The 23,234-nt window shown below is 45.6% G+C and overlaps 1 protein-coding gene across 1 annotated transcript in view; it reads left to right on the forward strand.

Annotated features, from left to right (window-relative positions):
• The window catches only part of IQCK (IQ motif containing K), a 72,593-nt gene that overhangs the window by 33,893 nt on the left and 15,466 nt on the right, over positions 1-23,234 (forward strand). Inside the window, exons 7-8 of the mRNA XM_015416109.1 lie at positions 2,221-2,305; positions 6,473-6,584. Of these exons, the coding sequence (XP_015271595.1) occupies positions 2,221-2,305; positions 6,473-6,584 (197 nt within the window). The remainder of the gene's footprint in view (positions 1-2,220; positions 2,306-6,472; positions 6,585-23,234) is intronic.

The raw sequence follows: 23,234 nt of genomic DNA on the forward strand, positions 1-23,234 counted from the left end.
TCCCTACTGTCAAGAAATTAGACCTTTAGTCAATTTCTCGTTCTTTCTATTAAACATAGGCAGGCCTTATATTAAACTCTAGGCTAGTAAATGGGTTGAAGTAGCCAAATGGGAAATAACTTGTTGATGTGGAAAAGTTGGCATATCAACCTTGTGACCTTTAAATGACAATTCACGAACCATTTGTTTACCGGAACAGGACCTGGTGCCAGTGCCCCTCAATTGATGTCCTGATTTAGACTGCTCCAGGGATGGGTGAGATGTCAGATAGCCTCTCCATCCCATCATAAAGTGGCTCCCCCCGAGCCATTTGTTATAACAGGTTCCTGTCAAAATAACTTTGCAGGTCTGTTTTTTGATTGGGCAGAAGGCCCCCCTGTCCAGTCAAATCTTAGGGCTTAAAATAGGTAGTTTTATTGCTCTTTGTTGTAGCTGTAGCAGGTTGACACAACTATCATGAGGTATGACGGGCTAACCTCGGAACGGACCAGGCTCTGCCTGGAATGTGCTCTCCGGATAGAGAGACATGAAGGCTGCCTGACCAACCCAGAAGGGTAACATCTGGTGCCTTTGAATTAATATCTTACTGTGTAGCTAGAATCTTAAAATGTAGCTTATTTGTTTCAGTCATCTCTGCTATGTTCTTTTGAAATATTCTTGCACTCGCTAATAACTTTTGCTTATACTTGAGTGTTCTGTGCTTTCAAGTGTTGCAGTCTAATTTCAGTACCTTAGAACTTAAGAGTCCACCTACCAGGTTAATTGTTATTGAAACTCATTCTGCAAGTGACCTACCTTGAGCGGTGAACTTCCTAATTAATTGCCAGTAAAGTTAGAAGCTTACCCCTTGACTTCTGACTTTGTGGGTAGTTCAAGGGCTGGTGGCAGACTACCAACTGGGATGTGTGGGCACACATCCCAGAGTTTTGTGTAATTTTGTGCTCTGCTGGTCCATACTAGGAATCCCCTGGATTGGAGATTCTTGACACCTACTAGGGGTGTATGTTCGGTATAAGCTGAGACAAAAAAATACTAGAAAAATACCTTACTGGTATTTGTTGGATATTTTTTCAGCTGGATTTCAGCCATGGTATTTATCTGACTATGTGATACAGCTGAGCCTGAAAAATCCTGAAAATATTTGGGATTTTTTGGGGTCGTCGGATAGCTGGTGTTAAAGGGTGTTTAAAGGGACTTTGAGCCCTTTAAATGCCTTCAGAGTTCAGCCATGGCTTGCAAAAGGCATTTAAAAGGACCACATTCCCTTAAAATGGCTTTCCCCCATTGGAAACAATGGATGGGAGCACATTCTTCTGGGGCCTATAGAATTGGACCTCCTGGTCCAATCTTTTTTAAATTTGGGGTGGGTGGGTTAGAAGAGGCACCAGCAGTTATACTGCAAATTTGATGCCTCTACCTAAAAAAAAGCCCCCACAGAGCCCCAGATAACCCCAGATCAATTCTCCATTATACCCTTTAGGGAACCATTGACTATAATGGTCCCCATAGTGTATAATAAAACTGAAAAAATTGGCAATCTTGAATATTTACCAAATCCGAATACCATACCAGTATTGGGATTTGGGAAGATCAGGAAATGCCAATATTTTGGGGGTTCAATATACCTAAACCCGAAAAATACCAGAGATGTTTTTGAGGGTTTTTTTTTTTTTTTTGCCCACCCTTAGTCCTTACACTATCTGAGACAATGACTTCTGGTAACCCATGAGAGAGCCTTCTTACTTACTTGCCAATTCTAGGTTATAGAAATCTCGCCACAAGAGTTACAATTGACATTGCCCCTGCAGAGCTTCTGGTGCAACTTGAAAACATACTTGTTTCAGAGGGCCTTTGAATCTAATAAATAGCAGTTACCTTAAGATTTTTGTGCTGTTAGATTTTTAGTGTTATTCTTGATTCTAAGGAAAGTTAAGTGTTGTTGCATGTATCATATAATGGAATTCTTTGTATTTATTCTGGGTGTTCTGCTAAACAGAAAGGCAGAGGTTAAGTTTATGGAATAAAAGGTACATAGATTCTTAGTCAGACACGAATGTCACACACATACATAATACATATGTGTGTGTATAATATTATTGCCAAACAAATGTCCTGATCTTGAAATACAAAGAAACTGCATTCAAAATAACTTTTTTCCTTTGCACACATATAATGTCAATGAATATTTAATTCTAGATGACAAGTGAACATTTGTTTTAGTCCTAGGCCACCAATTCCAATATCTCTGCTGTTATCTGAGGAGGAAGCAGGCATCATAATTCAGTCATTTTGGAGGGGTTATCGGGTAAGAGTCATCTGTAATTATTATTCTGTTTGATGTTGAATCTGTGTGACTGTGGAAGCCCTGGGGGAAAACCCTTACATAAATTTTAAGTAGCAGGTACTATAAATAACCAGACCATGATGCTTCACTAGTGTTTGCATAGAGGCTGTCTGCTGATTGAGATCTTATCATGGGTGAAGGGTGTGAGGGACTCAGATGATTTTCCACAACAAAGAAATTCCAAGATGGTGTGTGGTTTAGTTAGGGATGAAAACTACATCCTCTTGGACTTCCATTCTGTTCCAGTTTGTGGCAAAGAGAGAACTAATAAAATTCCAAGTTGGTATGTGGTTTAGTTGGGGATCAATACTGTATCCTCTTGGATTTCCATTCTGTGCCACTTTGTGGTGGGGCTGTAGCTAACCGGGGCCCCACAAAGCAATGCCCCTTGCCAAATTTTCCCTGCCCCTCACTGCCCATCCTCTCCCTGTCCCCCTCACTCTCCCTCCTCTCCTAGTTCCCCCCTCTCCCCTCCTCATCCCTCCCAGGAGAGAAGGTCCTTCTTCTGCAGAGAAGGTGGTTGGACAGGGCAGCGGGCTTGGCTTTGCCTTGCCCGCCTGCTGGAGGGAGAAGGTCCTGCAGAGAAGGCAGGCAGAGTAGCAGGGCTCTCCTTCTCCTCTTGTGGTCCAGCGGCACCCGAGAAGGTCCCGCGACATGGAAGGTAGGCGGGCAGGCAGAATGGCCATGGGGGAGGAGCTCGCTTTCAGGTGACCCGGTGTCATGCCTCCCTGCCGTGCTGGGATGGAGGCAGAGGGAGAGGAGAGCTTGCATGCTGACCTGCCTGCATTCTCCACGCTGGGACAGAGAGGGAGAAGGAGAGGCCTCTCCTAGTGGGTGGATAAGGGTCACTTCTGGGTGATGTCAGACATGATGTCACCACATTGGGACACGAGGGCAGGTGCCCCCCCCAAAAAAAAGTGTCTAGCTACGAGCTCCTTTGTGGCAAAGAGAGATCTAATAAAATTCCTATGTCCCATCATATGCATTGGAAGGTGCAGATGAAGGAGAGAAGAATAATCAGTAAAGCAAACTGGATTAGGATTAAGAAAGAATGTGTTACAAGGGTTAGAATGTTACAGTGCGATCCTAATGCAGAATTAACTCCAATTTAAACCCAGTGAAATGAATGGACCTAAGCTGGAGGTAACTTTGTATACTATTGATTGAATGAGTAGTTTATCATGGTCAAAGACCAGCACAAAAATAAGTACAGTGCCAGAAACGTTTCTTTATGTAAGATTATGCCATTGGACTAGGGCTGGGAAGCCCACAAAGCCTACTTTTGACACGTCAACTCCTTACAGAGTTGTTGAAATAAAATGGGGTGGGGGGTGGGGAAGCCACGTACATCATCCTGGGATCATGGGAGGGCAGATAGGATAAAAATACATAGATATATGAGATCAAAACATTAAAAGCAATTTTATAATGCTGTTTCTAGTGGCACTTCTCACAGAAACTTAGGCATTTTAAGTCTCCAACAAATTGTTATTGAGGAGCGGCTATTTTGAGTAATCCATTGTAATATTTTGGTGGTGTGCACTTCCCACTCACCACCCAATCCTGGAATGTGCTTGTAGCCTGGGGAAAGAACAAAAACAAATAGCATACAGGGAGTCCTCTGACATCTTAACCAGTCTTGTTTCACCTTCCTCAGGCATTTCACAGCACAGGGCATTGGGCTATCAACAATGGATCTAGCACAGAACTACCTCAGGGCTAAAATAAAATGTGGTGTTTGGGGTTGCTCTCTCTGCCACAGCTGAGTGAGATGTCTGGCGTCTGGGGTATTTCTGAAATAAATGTGCCCACAACAGTTCTGTAGTGTCACTCTCCCACATCTTGAGATAAAGGAAAGCTGAAAACAATCGTAACAAGGCACCATTGTCTGCTGAATTCTGAATTCAGTGGTCCTTGCTCTGCTGTGTGGCTTCTGTGATCTGCTCCATGGAAGCAGCTCATTATAAGGTATTTTCAATGAAAAGGGAGCATAACAGAGGCTGAGCTCCTGTAATATATCTCTAACGTTTTGTTATGTGGAGTAATATTAGAATCCATTCTGTTTTTCATTATTTTATTGTACTATGAAAGTTCTGCAGCTGGCTGTGATGCTTTTGCCTGGTTCTCAGCTGATAGAACCTCTTGGATTCCGTCTGTCCTGAATGTGACCATTACGATAGAGTTTTGGGTTTTAAGTTATGGCTACTAGCGGCAGTTCAGATGGTCCCAGATCCAATCTCTGGCATCTCCCATGAAAAGGCTCCTGTAATATGTGATGTGAAAGACCACTAAGCTGAGACCCTGGAGAGCTACTTCGAGGCATGGAATAGACTGTAGTGTGACATCAGTAGAACAATGGAGAAAGGGCACTGCCACATTATGCTGCGTACACACTCTTGACCTTTCAAGTCCCAGGAGAAAGAGCATGCATGTAACTGCTTCCCTTGCAGGAAAGAGCTACCACGCTATCCTAGCTGCTTACCCTGGGTCAGCAAGTATGTAAAAAGCACACACCAGGAATTCCAGGGCAGTTCCTTAGGACATACTACAATACTTCCATAGGGCACTTCTTGAGATGATTCTAGGGCACCTCCCTAGGGAATTCTTCTTTTGTCAACGTTCCTGGACACCACAGAGGAAGTGAGATGCATGTGGCAAAAAATTTAAGAGCTTTCCTCAGTACTGATCAGCCAAGAAACCCTCTCTGTTAAATCCTTAAGCATCACTGAGAAAATTTTGAGCATTGGAAACTGTCTGCCCTCGAAGACATATCACAGGCTATGTGATTTATAGATCTTTTTAAATTCTCCTTGTCTCTTTTTTCCGTTTTGGAATCCCATGAAAACAGTAATTATCACTGACAATTACGACTGCAGGTCTCCACACAGCATACTGCTTTGTGTGCTCTACCAGGTTGTGTGCTCTTTGTGTGCTCTACCCCTGGTAAATAAAACCAAAGTTTTAAGGAGGTTAAGCAGAAGGCGCCCCTAACCAGCTGCCTCTTCCCAACCCAGTCTAGGAACTGGAGCAGCGGAGGTTCCTTAGCCATCTTGAAACACAGTGTGGCAGCCATACACACCTTCCTGAACCCTCTTGGGTGTGCATGGTTTGCTGCACTGGGAGCCTGGGGAATGAGGAGGAAAAGACCATTAGCAGGGGTGGTTGGGGAAGCATGGGGTGAGGGCTGCAGAGGCCAGAGCAGGACAATCATGGTGGCAAAGGAGGAGACAGAGGGTGGATCCTGCCCCTAGCCTCCCACTCCGCTGAGCACTTCCTCTGCTGAGCACTCCCACTTCCTCCAGTTTAATGTTTGTTTGTAACCAATCTGTTTTAGACAGTTAGAAAGCCCGGGAACTTCAGAGCTAGTTTGTTGTTCTGATTGGAAACCAAAGTGCCAAGTATTAGCATTTTATGGCTTCTCTTCCAGTCTTATGTTTCTTTGTTCTGAGCAAGAAGAAGAAGCCATCCATTCTGCCATTCCAGTTTAGCTGTAAGGATGTAGGCATATAAGCTCTTTGTTATTTTATATCCTGCGTACCTTTTTTCCATGCTAGGTTGTAGTAAACTTTTATATTCTTTTTAAACACACCATGGACTCTGTCTCTTTAATACTCTGCTAACAAACTTTAAATTAAGAATCCCAACACTAAATGAGATCCTTTAATGGAAATGCCAGACTTTGAACCTAGGACTGTAAGCATACTAAGTATATGTTCTTCTGCTAAGTCATGTCCCCTCTCCAAACAGAATTTTTAAAAGTACTGCACCCCTGCATTGTCTCTACCAAAGAAGTGGTTGCATCAGAATTTAAATGAATTGATAACCACAACAATAAAGAGCAGAAAGGGTCACGCTATACCCCACTGATGTGGCAGGGAAAGATGAATTTTTATAGACTTGGTTTCCCCAGTTATAAGTGGGTCTATGCCATTGATCTAAAATTGACACTTTGGGCTGAATAAAAATCTTATTCTTGTTGGGCACTTTTAAAAAGATGAAACAAGCGTATTTCAGGCAGCTTGTGCTGATGTCTGTTGGTTGCATACACCTTTACAAAAATGTAGATCTTCATGAACAAGTTTATAGCAGTTTTCTTACAGGGCCTTTTTTTCCCTTAAACACTTTCAGGTCCGCTGTGAACTAGAGGTTCAAGAATTACGTCAGTGGCAGAAGCATTTGAGAGAAACGAAGAACATTACAAAACGGGTGCAAGAATTCTGGGTCAGACAAGAGAAAAAAGGTACATTGACTGTAGCAGCTATTCCCCCCACCCCCCGATGAAAAGCATAAATTTTTAGAGATGAAATAGAGACATATTTTAACACCTCTGTTCTCATATCAAGGATCATTGCCCAAAATCTTACACAGGTACTTTTATATAAATTGCTGAAGGCTGTTCTCCATCTGCAGTTTTGCTTTACTTTGTAACTGCCTGCCCTTCACTGATTTCAAAGCCAAAACAGCAGTCTTTCTTTATAAAAAAGACTGATATTTTGGTTTAAAAGACAGACCTTTTCCTATTAGAAATGTATTTTTAAAAATGTTATTCCCCTCTACAGTATTTAAAAATAAGGCTTCAGCTGCTGCAGTGTATGTAGTGTCGGGCTGTTCGCTGCATGAGGCTCTAGTGTTCGTGTGCACACATTTATATGTGTACTCATTTACTGTACACTCCAACAAGCAGGGACTGTCCTGATTTTCTGGCCCCTGTTTCTGGTAAATAAGTGTTCCTATTTAGTCCCTGGTTTTTGCCTTTTGGGGAATGACTTTTCAAGTTGTCCTCCGTGAATTTTGTTGTATTGTTCTTCCTCATGCTTGCAGCCCCAGCGCCAAAGGGAAGGCAGGTGGAGGGCGCCAGAGGCAAGGGGCTCCCTTATTCCCCATACTCCAGGAACCCCATTTCCAACCTGGGTTTGAATAATAATAATAATAATAAGAGTTCGGATTTATGCCCCACCCTTCACTACCCAAAGGTGTCTCAGAGTGGCTTACAAACTCCTTTCCCTTCCCCTCCCCACAACAGACACCATGTGAGGTAGGTGGGGCTGAGAGAGCTCTGACAGAAGCTGCTCTTTTTCAAGAACAGCTCTTATCAGAGCTATGGCTTGCCCAAGGTCATCCAGCCAGGTGCAAGTGGAGGAGTGGGGAAACAAACCCGGGTCTCCCAGATTAGAGTCCGCGCACTTAACCACTACACCAAACACATGCACAACCCAGTTTTTGAAATAAAATTGGCCACAACTTTATTGGTTATAGCTGTAAGAAGCCTTGGCACAGCTTGAGGTACCAGATCTTGATCATCAACTGCTCCACCTGCCGGTTGATGATCCCTGCCCACCCCAGCCCACCAGTGGGGTTGCAGGAACCATGGGATGACAGGTCGCTGGATCCCACAAGGGCGACCACCCCGAAGTGGTCTCTCCTACCACCTGAGCATGAGGGTCATTCCCCAGCAGTCTCCCTGGACTGGGCGTTCCTCTTGAATCCCGCACCCCAAGATCCCTTAAGGGGATTCCTATACTTGGGGAAATGGGCACGCAGGCCAGCTTTCCTGAGAATGGATCTGGCTACTGCCTGTGTTGTGACAAGTAATAAGTTAACTGAAGCATAAATCTTGCTTGCAATCTCCCTCCAGACAAAGCTACCTAGAAAAGGGTAGCTCATACCCTCCTATAATATTTATTTATTTATTATTTTCATTTTGTATCCCGCCTTCCCAGGGAACTGGCTCAAGGTGGTGGACAAACATTAAAAGCAGTAAAACAGTAAATACAATAACCTAACATCATAGAATTCTAACAAGGAGGATGCAAATGATGGCGGCATTCAATATACAGAGGAAGGCAATATCCACCGATGTTTCATGTGGGCTGTCGTACGTTCCGGTGGTGCATTCGTCAGTGGTGGCACCTAATCAAAAGCCTGGTGGAAGAGCTCCATTTTACAGGCCCTGCGGAACTGTAAAAAGCCCCACAGGGCCCTGATGTTATCCGGGAGCTCATTCCACCAGTGTGGAGCCACCACTGAAAAGGCCCTGGCTCTAGGTCAACCTGGCGTCTCTAGGGCCAGGGGGAGCCAGGCAATTCTGAGTCCCTGACCTCAGTGCTAATGTGTTAAAACCAAATAAAAAATTATATAGAAAAGAAAAGGGAGGGAGGGCAGGCAAAAATCCACACTGCAAATAGGGTGGCCGGGGCAACGCGGTGCCTTAAATGGCCGGATTGGATGCCCTCTTCCCCCCTCCAGCCCCCAGGATAGGCCGGCAGGGGCCAAGAGGCTGGTCCATGCTTCCCACACCTGCCACGGCCCAGCCCCTCCCAGCTAGTGAGAACCGCAGTAGCTGCCACCTCCCTCTCTGCCCCCCCCCCCCCCCCCCGCGGGGCCACAATCAGGACCCCCAGTGAGTCCTGGCCCTGGCTGTAGCTCCCAACCAAACAGTCTCCAGAAATTTAAAAATGGACTCACTTAAGTCTAAATGTATGCACATGAGTACTAATAGCCTATGCAGTGCACAGCCTGATACCAATTCGTATCTCATCCATTATGTTTAGGAATGGAATCCTAAACTTCAGCTACATGGTTCTTTCTTAGGTGCCACCAACCCTAGCAGCTGGCACAGCCCAGCCCCTCCCAGATGGCAAGGGACACTGGCTTGCACGAATACAAACAGACAGCATGAGTTTTGAGTTGGAAATGTATGGATATTTTGTGAACAGCAGGTTCAAATGAGGAGGCTGTTTGTAAAACATCCGAGTTTAAACAATGTGGGAAATAATTTAATTGCCCCCAATGGACAGTCTTTGCCATAATTTCTCTGCCAATGACAGTTGTCAAAAGACCTTCCTCAGGCTCAGCTAATTTCTATTTGGGGTTTTCTTTCCCCAAGTACATGTGGTTATGTGTATTGTTTCGTGATTTATGGAATTACAATGTAATGACGGCTTCACAGTTGAAATGCTGAAAGAGTTCATTGTGACCTCAGCACATTCTAAGCGCTGTTGTTAAAAAGAGAGAAATATAGCTCTATATATTTTCAGCATATTTGTGAATTATTGCCAGGCAGACCGTCTTAAAAGTAAAGGTTCCCTTGCTTGAAAGCCAGTTGAGTCCGACTCTAAGGTTGCGGTGCTCATCTCCGTCTCAAAGCCGAAGAGCCAGCGCTGTCCGAAGACGTTTCCATGGTCATATGGCCGGCATGACTAAACACCAAGGCGCACGGCACGCTGTTACCTTTCCACCGAAGTGGTACCTATTTATCTACTTGCAATTTCTTGCTTTCGAACTGCTAGGTTGGCAGGAGCTGGAACTAGAGACGGGAGCTCACTCCGTCATGCGGCAACTCGGTACTCGAACTGCTGAACTACTGACCTTCCACAACCTGCAGTTCAGCGTCTTAACCACTTGAGCCACCGCAGCTCCTTTAAGACCATTTTAAATGGCTATAATTACATTTTGCTTCAATTTTTCATTCAGATCTAAATATCATTTTTATGCCTTTTGCTATAACTAGGCCCTTCTACATAATTCTGCCCTTTCTGCAAAGAACAGGGAACACAGAGGCATATCTTGGTATGAGTCAGTATGAGATGCTTGTAAACATTTAACACTTATACACCACTTGCAGCATTCAAACTCATTCACTCAGGTTATCTTTGTAATTCTTACAACGGCCTTTAAGCTAGGCTGGTGGCATTATTATCCCTTCATTGCAAGATAGGGTAAGCTGAGAGAGAGCAAATTGTGTAAGGCCTCTGTAGTGAGTTTGTGTCAGAGACAAGAGTTAGACTGGTGATCTCCTGGAACATATAATACATTTTATTAACCAACCTGCTCCACCAACAACCTGTCTTATATTCAGTAGTGAAACTCATTTTGCTAATTAAAAAGCTATTTAAATGTTAAATGGTATGGATATGTGAATTCACCATTATTAGCAATAACTGGATGAAGACCATCAATGGTCCTTGATGATAGGAAATGTGTAGGAATGGATTGTCAGAATCCAAATTTATTATCCTGAGCACTTAATGAAGAGAAGGCTGATCCACACTTCAGCTGAAGAGTTCATTGTTTTTCCTTCCACGATGAATAATAGCCATTTTTATTCTCAAATATTGACTCGACAGTCTCAACCATGTCTTCATAATGGACCCAACTGCATGTATTCTCATGGACTCCATTGGGCGGTCTACAGACGCAGATTCAGAATCTTTAGAAGGGGAGCCCAATGAACCAGGAATGTCACCTGAGGAAGTCAGAATGACCCTCAGACTCTGGACCTCCTCAGCTCCAGGCAATCTCAAAGAGCCTGCTGTTAAGGCTCCTCCACAGAACCTCCAGCTGCCCTCTCATATCCTGGGATAGCTATGTGGCAGCAATGCCAGACCAGGGACTAGACCGTTAGTCCTCCAGGATTCTCCTCCACTCAGCAGAAACAGCAGAGGCAGTGGGCTCACAGAAATGCAGCCAAGAGAAGATCCTGTGCCAGGCTCTGAGCTCTAGCCTGTGAACCCCCGACCATTGCTTTAATCCGCTGAATCCCCAGCACAAATCTGTGCCCAGTAGAAACTAGTCAGGTGAATTCCAGCAGCTGCCTTCAGAACAGCTGAGGCTGCTTTTCCCCAGCCTGTTTTAGATGGAGATTTGTTGGATCAACTGGTTTGCAAGGCCAATAAACTTGTGTTTCATACCCAGCTCCAGATCTTGCCCACATCTGTACTCTAGACCCTGCCAAGCCATAGTCAGCAGAGTAAGTCCCTGCTTTCCAAGGGACCAGTGGGCTTGGAAGCCTGAGGCAAGAACACAGACATGGGTCAAAAACACTTGAAAACCAGAGGCCCCAAAACACTGTGTAAGGCACCAAAAGGATATGTTTTTGCTGAGATAAAAATTTTTGAGCTTCTTCCAGTGCCATGAGGGAAAACATAAGGACTTTGATCTAGGTGTATACCAAATCTCTTTCCGTTTAGTAGTGAATTTGAATCTGATGTATTACATGTCTCTTATCTGAAGCGGAAGAAATGGAATTTGAACCAATGACAGCTGAATAGCTACAATAATATGAACTCCGAGAGTTCCCTGTTCAACATATACAGGCCGGGAGACTGCAAGGAAGATCTCCCCCTTCACCTGATGCTCAGCTGCTCTCAGTAGTCTGTATCTTTTGGAGCATAATCAGTATTCATCTGGTCATTTTTCCAGGGTTTTTTCCCTTTTCCTTTATTTACAACGTCATATTTTTCTGCATACCTTTCTGAGACCTTATCTTATATGTGGTTAGCCCCACTATGCAATTTTTGTGATCTTTACTATTAGATAACAACAAGAGGGGGACCCACGATACTCGCGGGGGGGGAGAAGAGCTCCGTCTCCTCCATCCCCCCCGCTCGATCTCCCCGTCAGCGGTGGCGAGGCCGGTCCTCGCCGGTCCTTCCCCCCCCTTTGCCGGGCTCGGCGGCAGTGGCGGCAAGGCCGGTCCTACCCGGCTGGCCGGCCGCCCTGCTCCGAGGAGGCGGCGCGGCGGCGGCGAGGCCAGCTACAGAGCGTTCCCTGCGCATGCGCAGGGGACGCTCTGTCACTTTCGGGGGGATTTAAACATCCCCCCGAATTTTTTTCAACTTTTAGCATTTTTGTGCACATGTTGGGACTGCCCCACGTGTGCACACACCTCTCCCTGCCCCCCAGCTGCCCCCGGAGCGCGGATTTAGATATCTGCACTCACGGGGGCAACTTCGCTATTAGTATAAGGATGATTTTTCAAAACCAACAAATATTCCTAAAATCTTGTGTAATATGTTGGAAAACTGGTAAAAATAGTGAAACCATCAGAGTTTGCAGTGGATCTTTGTTCACTGGAGAGGTGGCATTTTCTTTCTATGTAAAAATCTTTATTTCCAAAGGGAAGGGTACACAGGAAAATCTACAAAACAACAAACACTTAAGACTACATGCTTACAACAACAGACACACAGACAGTAATGGAGATTCTTCCTTTCTTCTCGGCCCCTAGAAAGAAATCACCTGAATGCATTAACCAATGATTGTTATTAAAGAGGCTTCAGTTTCCCGGGCTTTCTTCCCATTGGCTTTCTGCCAGGTTCCCTTCCAGGTCAGTCTAAACAATAGCACACCGGATAAGCAGATTAACCCTATAATGACTGAATTTAGACCTTGCAACACACATATTTTCCTTGTAAGCTGCCCTGAGCCCGCTCTGCGGGGAGGGCGGGGTATAAATCTTAATAAATAAAATAAATAATATTCTTCTAAGTTTGTAACCCTGGACTGTCTCAAATCTGTCAACTTCCAAAATTGCTTTGCTGGCCCAGCTGGGAAACACAATTTCAAGAAGTCCCCTCAGTTCCCCACAACATACTCCTTTGGCAGTGCCCTCCATTTTCCAACTAAGAATTGGTGAGATCCTCCTGGGTCTTTTCAGTCACGGTATCAGTCCTTTGGAACCAATTTCCAGAGGAGGTCCAGAGGGCCACCCTTGTGGCCAGAGTTTCAGAGGACCTGTGAAATGGTTCCTATTTCTGGTAAAGTCTCTCTACCAATATGTAATGGTTGAGGATGTCTTGTTTCCCTCTATCTAAAGACGTGTGCATGCACAGGAGAGCATATAACTTGAATAGAACTTGGTCTTGAAAATACCTTGGTCTTAAAGGTACCACTAAACTCAAACTTTGTTCTCTTTAGAGTAATTAAAACAGTGGGAGGGCTTCTGGAATTCTGGCCCCGCTGGTGGACCTCCTGATGGCACCTGAGTTTTGGCCACTGTGTGACACAGAGTGTTGGACTGGATGGGCCATTTGCCTGATCCAACATGGCTCCTCTTATGTTCTTTTTAAAAATCTCTTATCTTGATAGTGGAACTTTTAATAGGTATTTAATATCTGATATGTCAACATTTTTAAAATGTTCGTGTTCTGCAAATGATCACTGATTAATATAAGCTGTTTTGACTGAAGGATGGTAGAATGTAAATGTTCAATTGAAATGAAATAAGCAGAGAGGGAGAAGATGGTAATAGGTTGTGTCTGAGGAACCTGTAACCTTTCAGGCAGAAGAAAGTTCTTCCAAACGCTCTTTCTCTGTCTAGGAACTGCAGTGTGAAAAATCTCAACTAGACTAACTAAGGTTCCAGTCACACGGGCCGGATAACACGGGGGGGGGGGGCGGCGGGGCTCGCCATTGCAATTTGACACGCCCCAACGCGACCAGATGTGATGGCATTGTTTCTATCGGCGGGTCTTTCCGGCGCGCTCCAACCAGGAAGCAGGGATGCGAGAGGCGCACTCTGGAGCGATCACACGGATAGCGTCCGTCTGCAGCCTGTTGCAACCGGTTGATAGTGGATTTTCCCAGGTACTTTTAAACTCCGCATCTTTGGCCGGACGATACTGGTTGGTGATGGGTGCGCGACGCTTACCAGATGTTTCCATGTGATCATGCCCGTATAATCCGCCCGGCAATCGTGGCTCTCCCGCAGCAACTTCTGCGTGTGACCGGGGCCTAAGTATACGTGCTTTAGCACCTTTGCAACATCAGTAACAAGTAGACCACTCCCCTCTCTCCTCTCATATCTATTTGCATAATTAGAAACACAGATATTAGCAATCATCTGGTAATTCTTTCTCTTGTAGCATGCACATTCTGAGGAGACCATGGTGTTAGGAAAACTGGTTTGAATTGTTAGCAGTTCTGATCGGTTTACCAAAGTCTATGACTAATGAAAATGGTCACTTCCTCCAGAATTCTATAAGTCCAGCAGCACGAGCAGGCTAATTTCCTATTCCCATCCCTTTTAATTTAACTGACCCTCAACAGCTTTCAAAACTGTGAGTCTCTTAGATCTTGCTTGGTGATTATCAGCTAATGAGGGAGTTCTTTTTTTTTTTTGTTAAATTTTTAAAACAATATTTTTTTAAGTCTCTGTAGAATCCCCTGGTAGGTGGAGACCCCTGCCTTGTCTGTGGCTGATCATGTGTTGTTTTCTTAATGATAATACTAGCCACATTGTTATTAGATACAATGATTATCATTGTTCTTTTTAACATTTAGAGGATTTGTTAGCTACGTTCTTCAAATATGCTCAGAGCAGTTTACAAATAGCAAAATCAGACTAAAGGAAAATAAAAGCAGTATCATAAAATAACAAACATAACAGTAAAATCATAAGCAGGGAAATAAAAAAGGGCAAAAGGTGCCATTAAAAACAGTCTGCAAAAAGAGTTTCTGGAGGGCAGGGCTATTTTTGGGCAGGAACGCACAGGAATGGAGTTCCGGCTGGCTTCAGAGTTGGCCACGCCCACTACAGCCAAAACCTCTGCACGTGTGTGGCTACAGAGGGAAGGCTTGGAGAGTGACACACACACCCCCGGCGACTCTGAGGCGGGCGGGCCAGGCGGGGCTCTGGAAGGATCAGGGAGGCATTTAAATGCCTCCCTGGTCTGTCCAAGAGCTGGCTTGCCCGGGCGGCCCACAGGTGCGGGGCACCTGGGCAAACCAAGAGAAGGCATGGGGTTTGGCCTAATAGGCTAATGAGTTTCTGTTGTTGGGTGTGGCCTAATATGCTAATGAGTTCCTGCTAGGCTTTTTCTACCAAAAAAAGCCCTGCTGGAGGGTACATTACAACCGGCAAAAATAACAATAATATAAATCAATCCAGCACAAAAACTCCCTAAACATTAAAATGAGGGGACAACATTGCCAAATAATTGACAACATCCATGGGTAGATCATGGGTTAAAAAAAAATGACAAGGGGAAGGCTGGTAGGTTGTTTTGGTGTATAAAGGTATTAAACTACCCTCTGGGCTGATCACATAGTTTTTATTTGTTTGTTTTTTTAAATGGGAATGGTCCAACTGAGCTACTTTTAAGTACCCTTGGGGAGAGCTTAGCCTGTGACTCACCTGCCCCTTATTGAACTTAAAATGGCTATAATGTGGTCTGGAACAAGCCTGGTGTCTTGCTTTGGCCTTGACTGCTCCCAGAAGAATCCCTGGCCACTCCAGCAGTCCCAGCACCCTTTTATTCACCTGAGAGGGACTCTGTATGGCTTGAAAACCGTTTATTTAACTTTGCCAGAGTGATGGTTTAATAGGAGATAATTCATTTGTAAATGGCTGTGACCAAGGAGCTTTTAGAAAATGCACTGCTGTGTTATGATTCTCCTTGAGTGCTCATCCTACATTTTCATCAAAGTAAAGTGCCAAAGCATGAGCTAAAAATAAGATTTTTCTTGGCCGTGTCTGTCAACTCCAGCACGAGACTTTCACAACGCCTCTTGCCTTTATGACAACACCATCATATCTTTTTGTGATCTCGACGCTTGCAATGGTAAATCTGTCAAAACAGAAACCACCTACAAATTCAAGTCTTTTTCTAGGTGTTCTGTTTTTAAGGAGGCCCAATTTATTACCTTTTTGTCAGCTTTATCTGAAAGGAACGTCTCGAGGTTTTGCTGCTTTATTTGTTAGAGAGTTGACTTCCACCTGCTCCACTGCCATTAAGTTCATTGAAGTAATCATGTTTTCCTGACCTCCCCTTCCCTCCTCTCCCCCTCCACTCCCAAGTCAAGCAGGAGAAGATGATGGGGTGGGGGGAAGAATGGAGGGAAAGGTTTTAGATCTAGGAACAGGAGCAGACTGGGAATATCAAAGTTGACTATTGCAAGACTGACCCTTTGGGTCCAGGAGGTGATTAATTCCTCCTTGAGTGAGAGAGGAAGCTTCTTCTTGAAGAAGGAGGCATTGAGACTTCTCCTTAAAAAGCGTTTCTGGTTGGACCTCAGTGATTCTTCCCCCAACCATGTATTTATTTATTAAAATATGTATCCCTCCGCCTTTCCCTTACGTCTTACAATTCAGGGTGGCTTACAGTTCCAAAAATTAAAAACACACAAAATACAATAAAGATCTATTTTTATTCTCCTCCCCAAGACAATGCCTGCAGCTTAAAACCAATTAAAAGTCCTCACAAATACAATGGCTTTACAGCACCTCCAGAAGTGATACTGGTCCCCATCACGTCCTGGCTAACCTTTCCTTCCTGGGAAGGGTGCTGGAGCCTGGCTTTTGAACTGAAATGGCCTCTCTGATGATGGATGAGATTTGCTGAGAAAGAGACAAGAGGAGTGTAATCCTGTTGGTTCTTCTGATCCTGTTAGCGGCCATTGACACCATTGATTATGGCATCATCCTGGACTGTCTGTTCAGGACAGGGGACACCATGTTCCAGAGGTTATAGTGGTGGGGGCTACAAGCACAGACAGCTTCAAGGGGGGGTTGGATAAACATACAGAGCAGAGGTCCATCCATGGCTATTAACCACAAATTATAGATGGAACACTATGTCTGGGACAGTGATGCACTGTATTCTTGGTGCTTGGCGGGCAACAGTGGGAAGGCTTCTGGAGTTCTGGCCTCGCTGGTGAACCTCCTGATAGCATCTAGGTTTTGGCCTCTGTGTGACACCAATTGTTGGACTGGATGGGCCATTGGCCTGATCCAACATGGCTTCTCTTATGTCCTTAGGGGTTCCATTCCTAGCTCCAGAGGTCATTTCGGGGGGGGGGGAACGCGGGGGAACGCAGTTCCCCCGGGTGAGGTACTAGGGGGCGGGGCACATGACGAAGCCCTGCCCCCTGCTTCCGGCCGCTCCGCTTCCGACCCTCATTCAGCCAGGAGGAGGCAGGAGAAGTGGGAGGGTAAGTTGCTTCCTCCCTGCCTCTCCCCACCCCTGCCTGCCTGGGGCCAGGAAGGGCCTTTGCGGGGCTTCCTTGCACTCCCGCTGGCCTTGCAGGTCCACCGCCGGGCCCCTCATGGGGCTTGGCAGTGGAGCTGCAAGGCCGGTGATGGCGGCCAGAACCGTTGGGGGTGGGGTGTGTGGCCTTATGACACATTTCTGGTGATGTCAGGGGGTGTGGCCTTATGACACACTTCCGGTGATGTCAGGGGGTGTGGCATGTGCTAATGAGTTATGCTAATGAGTTCCCCTAGCTTTTTTTCTACGAAATGACCCCTGCCTAGCTCCCCCTGTTTACCCTATCACTTTTGGAAAGTGGTGCTGAGGGACTTCTGCTCTGCCAGACAGCATTTATGCTGTGGAATGCTACGAGAATCTATATTATCTCCTACTATATTTAACATCTATGTGAAACTGCTGGGAAGATTGTTGAGAGGTTGAGAGGTAGATGACACCCAGTTCAGTTTTTCCTTATCATCTGACCCAGGCGCAGCAAGGGACATTCCCAGGTGATACTTTTATTTTATTTTATGTTATTTATTTTAGATTTATAGGCCACCCTCCCCGCAAGCGGGCTCAGGGCGGCTTACAGATGAGGCAAACATGCCAATAATTAAAACAGCTAAAACCTGATAAAACAATCAATCAGTTATACAGTACAAGGTGCTCAAGTTGTCTCAAAGTCCTCAGTAACAAGATGGGCTTCTGGTGTTGGTAATCTCAAGTCAATCGTTCCAGGTGGCAATACCCTTCATTCTTCATCCCAGGGCCATTGCACCCCCCCCCCCAGATGTTACCCAAGTCAGTTGTTGGTGGTGGTGCGGCGATGGTACAGTAGTGGTGGCGGCTCCTACTCAAAAGCCTGGTGGAAGAGCTCCGTGTTGAAGACCCTGTGGAACTGCGCAAGGTCCCGCAGGGCCCGGATCTCCTCCGGGAGCTCATTCCACCAGGTAGGGGCCGCCACCAAAAAAGCCCTGGCCCTGGTTGCAGCAAACTTAGTATATTTAGAGCCTGGGGTTACCAGGAGGTGTTGAGTCCCCGACCGTAGTGCCCTTGGGGGAACATATGAGGAAAGGTGGTCCCTCAGGTATGCTGGACCCTGGCATACCTTAAAGGTAAGGACCAGCACTTTGAAGCGAACCCAGTACACTATTGGCAGCCAGTGCAGCGCTTTCAGCACAGGCCTGATATGGTCCCGCCTAGACCTGGCTGCAGCATTCTGCACTAGCTGCAGCTTTCAGATTTGTGACAAAGGCGGCCCCATGTAGAGAGCGTTACAGTAGTCTAACCTTGAGGTGACCGTTGCATGGATCACTGTGGCCAGGTCATCACGATCAAGGAAGGGAACCAACTGCCGAGCCAGCCGAGGATGGTAGAAGGCCGACTTGGCAGTGGCTGCCACCTGGGCCTCCATCGTTAAGGAGGAGTCCAGGAGCACAAACTCCTAACCTCCAACGCTGGCACCAAAGGCGCCCCATCAAAGGTCGGGAGGGGGAGTCCCAACCCCGAACCAACCCGACTCAGGCCCAGGACCTCCGTCTTCGTCGGGTTTAGTTTCAGCCGACTCAGTCTGAGCCAACCAGCCACAGCTTTCAACGCCCGATGAAGGTCATCTGGGCTGGAGTTCGACTGGCCGCCGAACATCAGATAGACCTGGGTGTCATCTGCGTATAGGTGACACCCAAGCCCACATCTCCGGGCAATCTGGGCAAGGGGGCGCATGTAGATGTTAAACAACATCGGGGACAGCACTGCCCCCTGAGGCACCCCACAGTCTAGAGGGTGCCTCCGGGACTGCTGATCCCCTATCACCACCCTTTGTCCCCAACCTTGGAGAAAAGAGGCAAGCCATTGAAAGGCAAGCCCCTGAATCCCCACGTCATTCGAATTAATATTGGGCAGAAGGGGAGCCAACAAATTGAAAGCTAATCTATGCAAGATGGAAGTTGTAGTTGGGTTAGTCTAACTGTCCCAAAAGGATTGGGTTTGCTGCTTGTGGGAGTTTTTCAAGATGGCGTTGCACCTGGGTGCCCAGATGGCATCTGTATCCCATAGTGCCTTTTTCAACATTGCCAGCTATGCCAGTTATGAGCCCTTTCTGAAAAAGACAACCGCATTGTGTTGTGTGTGGGGCTGCCTGTTAATACTGTTTGGTATTACTGGTTGGCAGCCAGATTAGAACTGGTCGCATCTTGTCATTGCTAAAAGAGCTGCATTGGTTAGCAGTTTCTTTGCAAGTGCAATTCAAAGTTTGACCATGGAATCCCTGGTTGATCCAGTGCCAGGGCCTCTGAAAGACTGCTGGCAAACCTTTGAGCCTATACAGTTGTCTCCTGGGGCACTACTCGGAGCTCCCTTACCTTCAGAACTGAGGTAGGAGAGGGCTGTCTTAGTTGTAGTGCCCCAGCTATGGGATGCCTTCCCCGGGTAACTGTCAGGGAACTTCTTCATGTACCTCTCAGCATCTTTTAAAGACTCTTTTATTTTGTTTTACCCAATTTTGCGAATAGCTTGAGACCTCCTGCAGTTCTGCTGGCAATGTTTATTGCTGGGCAGAAAAAATTTAAATAAATAATAAAGGTCTGGATGCATCATGCATTTGAGTGGGGTTTGATTCCCCACTCCTCCACTTGCACCTGCTGGATGACCTTGGGCAACCCATAGATCAGAGCTCACTCCACTAGGGCTCTTGCAACATCTACGGCTTTTCTCAAGGGTGTGCCAATACATGACATCTGCAAAGCTGCCACGTGGGCTACGCCCAATACATTTATCAGGCACTACGCCCTCGACGTCCGACGCACCAATGACAGCATCGGCCGTCACGTTTTGTCTTCAGCCCAGCGATGAACATCCTGCCAGCACCCTCCTCCAGGTAGGATATGGCTCGCCAGTCTCCCCTTGGTGTGAAGCACAGAGACCACGAAGAAGATAAAAAGGTTGCTTACCAGTAACTGGTGATCTTCGAGTGGTCATCTGTGCATTCACACCGCCCGCCCTCCTTCCCCTCTGCTGTCAGCTCCTGATTTTTTGATAGGTGTTGATTGGCGGCGGTGCTTTGAAGGAACTGGCGGGATCTCCGCGCCCGTCCCCTCTGGGCATGCGTGCTGGGGTTCCTGCGCATGCTCAGTGGGACTCGCGCGAAAATCCTTTGAAACATAGCTTGCTACGGCACCGGTTGGGTCAGCGCAGGCGCACTAAACCCATTGGTGTGAATGCACAGATGACCACTCGAAGATCACCAGTTACTGGTAAGCAACCTGTTTTTCTGGCACAGCTGCTCTTGAAAAAGAACAGTTTCTGTCAGAGCTCTCTCAGTCCCACCTACCTCACAGGGTGTCTGTTGTGGGGAGGGGAAGGGAAAGGAGTTTGTAAGCCGCTCTGAGACACCTTTGGGTAGTGAAGGGCGGGGTATAAATCCAATCTCTTCTCTTCTTCTTCTTGTACAGATTAATTGGGGAGTCAAATGTCTGTATGACTTATTAACTCAGTCAGTCCCTTGTAACATTGCTACCCAAATCACACATGACATAATCTCTGGTCTGAGTGGGGGGGGGGAGTAATATGTGAAACTATCTCTGAATCTGAATTATTTTTAAAATGAAGAATCCTTGCAAAACCTCTGCAGCTCTCTGTAGATATGTGAGGTGGATATGACAGGGCAGAAGTGGGAAAACACACGTTGTGTTGTGTGATGGAAGGCTCTGAAGATATTTTTCCCTTTATTTTGGGAAGTGTCCAAAAGCTTTATTCATCTATTGTGTGTGAACTACAACATGATGACATTTTGTTCAATACAATGGATGTCTCTGTACTGGCAGTTTCTGGGAAGACAGCTGGTCCTCTGTCCAAAGTACCATGGATTTGGATCAAAATTCATTTTGTTTTTTGTGTTCCTTCTTACAGTTATTTTAGCCATAGGTACCTTGGGGTTGTCCGTGGAGCAGTGGGCAAATGTCCATTCCCAGAGTAACCGCGAAATGCTTCTGCCAACTTGGTATAGTTCTCAAGAGTGATGTACTGCCACCTTTAGCCTAAAGGAAAGGCTTGTATAAGTATATTAATAAGTGTATTGATAAATATAGCACCCGTGAGGATTTTTCAGAATCCTTGCTTCTTTTCCAAGCTGTCAGTTTCTGTCCCGTTTGGAGATAGACCTTCACAAGTTAAGGTGATTTCAGCTAGTGAGTGTGAAGGAAAGTGGGCCGTCTCCTTTTCACTGCATGACGTATGCTTGTCAGTAAAGCAGACTTCTTTTTTTTTCTCATTAACATTTTATTGGTAGGATTAAAACAATAAAACAAATATAACAATAAAAATATACATAAAGGTCATAAGAACAGTTATACATTCAAACCAACACTAGGGTTGCCAAATGTGGATCGTCCGGGAGCGGGGGGCTCCCGGACGATCCCGGGTGTGTGTGCGCGCGCACAGCGTGCACGTCACCCGGAAGTGACGTCGCACGCTGGGGGCGGGGCCACGCAATTTGAGGGGAAAACAAAGAGTTTTCCCCTCAAATGGCTGCCATTTGATATATCTAATCCTATTAAACACAAAGTACTACCCACAAATCAAGTTTTACCAAAGCCTACTTACTATACTTTATTTGAACCATAAAAATCAGAAGTCTGCTTTATCAGCATCCTGGTAAAGCAGACTTCTGATGTAAAATATATTCAGACTGATTGTATGAATGTTAGCTGATTCACTGATGAAATCTTCATATTATGAAAGAAAACAACAGTTTCTTCGGTGGCTTGGTATACCAGCAGCCTCTCCTCCTGGAAAACTACTGTCTCATAACATCTGGACTAGATTACTGCCATGTGTTGTGTGCAGGGGATGTTCAGAATATTGTACCCTCTCATGATAAGTATATTCACTGGCTCCTACTTTGTCTCTGGGTTTGGGTAGGGACATTAAGTTATCAGAGATGAGGGTTCCACAGGGACCCTCTTCGCCTGCATGGATCTTCCTGGCAACTAAGGTCTTTACTATGTGTTCCTACCTTCTGAAGCTAGGTGGATGGCTACTGGAGAAACAGCTTTTTCTGTAGTGAAATTTCATAGTCTACCTCCTTTTTTAAAAATAATTTTTAATTAAAATATCAAACAAAAACAATACGATAAATAAGACCAGTCTGATAATACAAATCCCGTTCCAGTACTATAATTACGACAGAACTTACCTAAGAAACCACACAACTACTCTTATGTTTTCTAAAAGCCTTCTTTAAAAATTAAGTAGCTCACGAAATAAAAGATTGGATGACATAATTTCCTTTTATTGAAGAAACTGTATGATTGGGAACCAGACCGCTTTAAAGTTTTTATAATAAGCATCTAAGTTCTGCAGTCCCGAGGAGTCTAGCTCCTTTCTGAATGACGTTTGCTTGGCATGTTCTCTGCTATCTATGAGATAATGGGCAAACACAGCTTTCAAGGTACAGCTTTTTGTTCAAATGGTCATTGCCACCCTGTGTGACTGAGTTACACTGCTGTTTAAGGTATTTTGTTGTTGGTCTGTCTGCTGTTGATTAACTGGCTTTATTTACATTGTTGCTTTTACAGTCTTACTGTGTTACATCTGTAATATGTATATATAGTTTATCCAGAGCGGTTTACTTCATTTTGGAAGGTTTTCTTTACCGTAAACCACTTTTGGTGTACTTAGAAAAAAAACATAGAATCATAGAGTTGGAAGAGACCATAGAGGCCATCTAGTCCAACAACCAGCTCAATGCAGGATCAGCCTAAAGCATCCCTGACGTGTTTGTCCAGCTTGCTGCTTGAAGACTGTCATTGAGGGGGAGCTCACCACCTTCCTAGGCAGCCAATTCCACAGCTGAACTTCTTACTGTAATTTTTCCCCTTAATATCCAGCTGGTACCTTTCCACCTGTAACTTAAGCCCACGGTTGCAATTCCTATCCTCTGCTGCCAACAGGAGCAGGTCCCTGCCCTCCTCTAAGTGACAGCCCTTCAGATGCTTCAAGAGAGCAATCCTGTCCCCCCTCAGCCTCCTCTTCTCCAGAATGAACATTCCCAAATCCCTCAGCCTTTCCTCATAGGACTTGGTCTCCAGGCCCCTGATCATCTTTGTTGCTCTCTTTCCCCCCCTCTCCATTCTGTCCACATC

Source organism: Gekko japonicus, unplaced genomic scaffold (assembly GCF_001447785.1).
Source record: "Gekko japonicus isolate JY-2015 unplaced genomic scaffold, Gekko_japonicus_V1.1 scaffold321, whole genome shotgun sequence".
Classification (NCBI taxonomy): Eukaryota; Metazoa; Chordata; class Lepidosauria; order Squamata; family Gekkonidae; genus Gekko; species Gekko japonicus.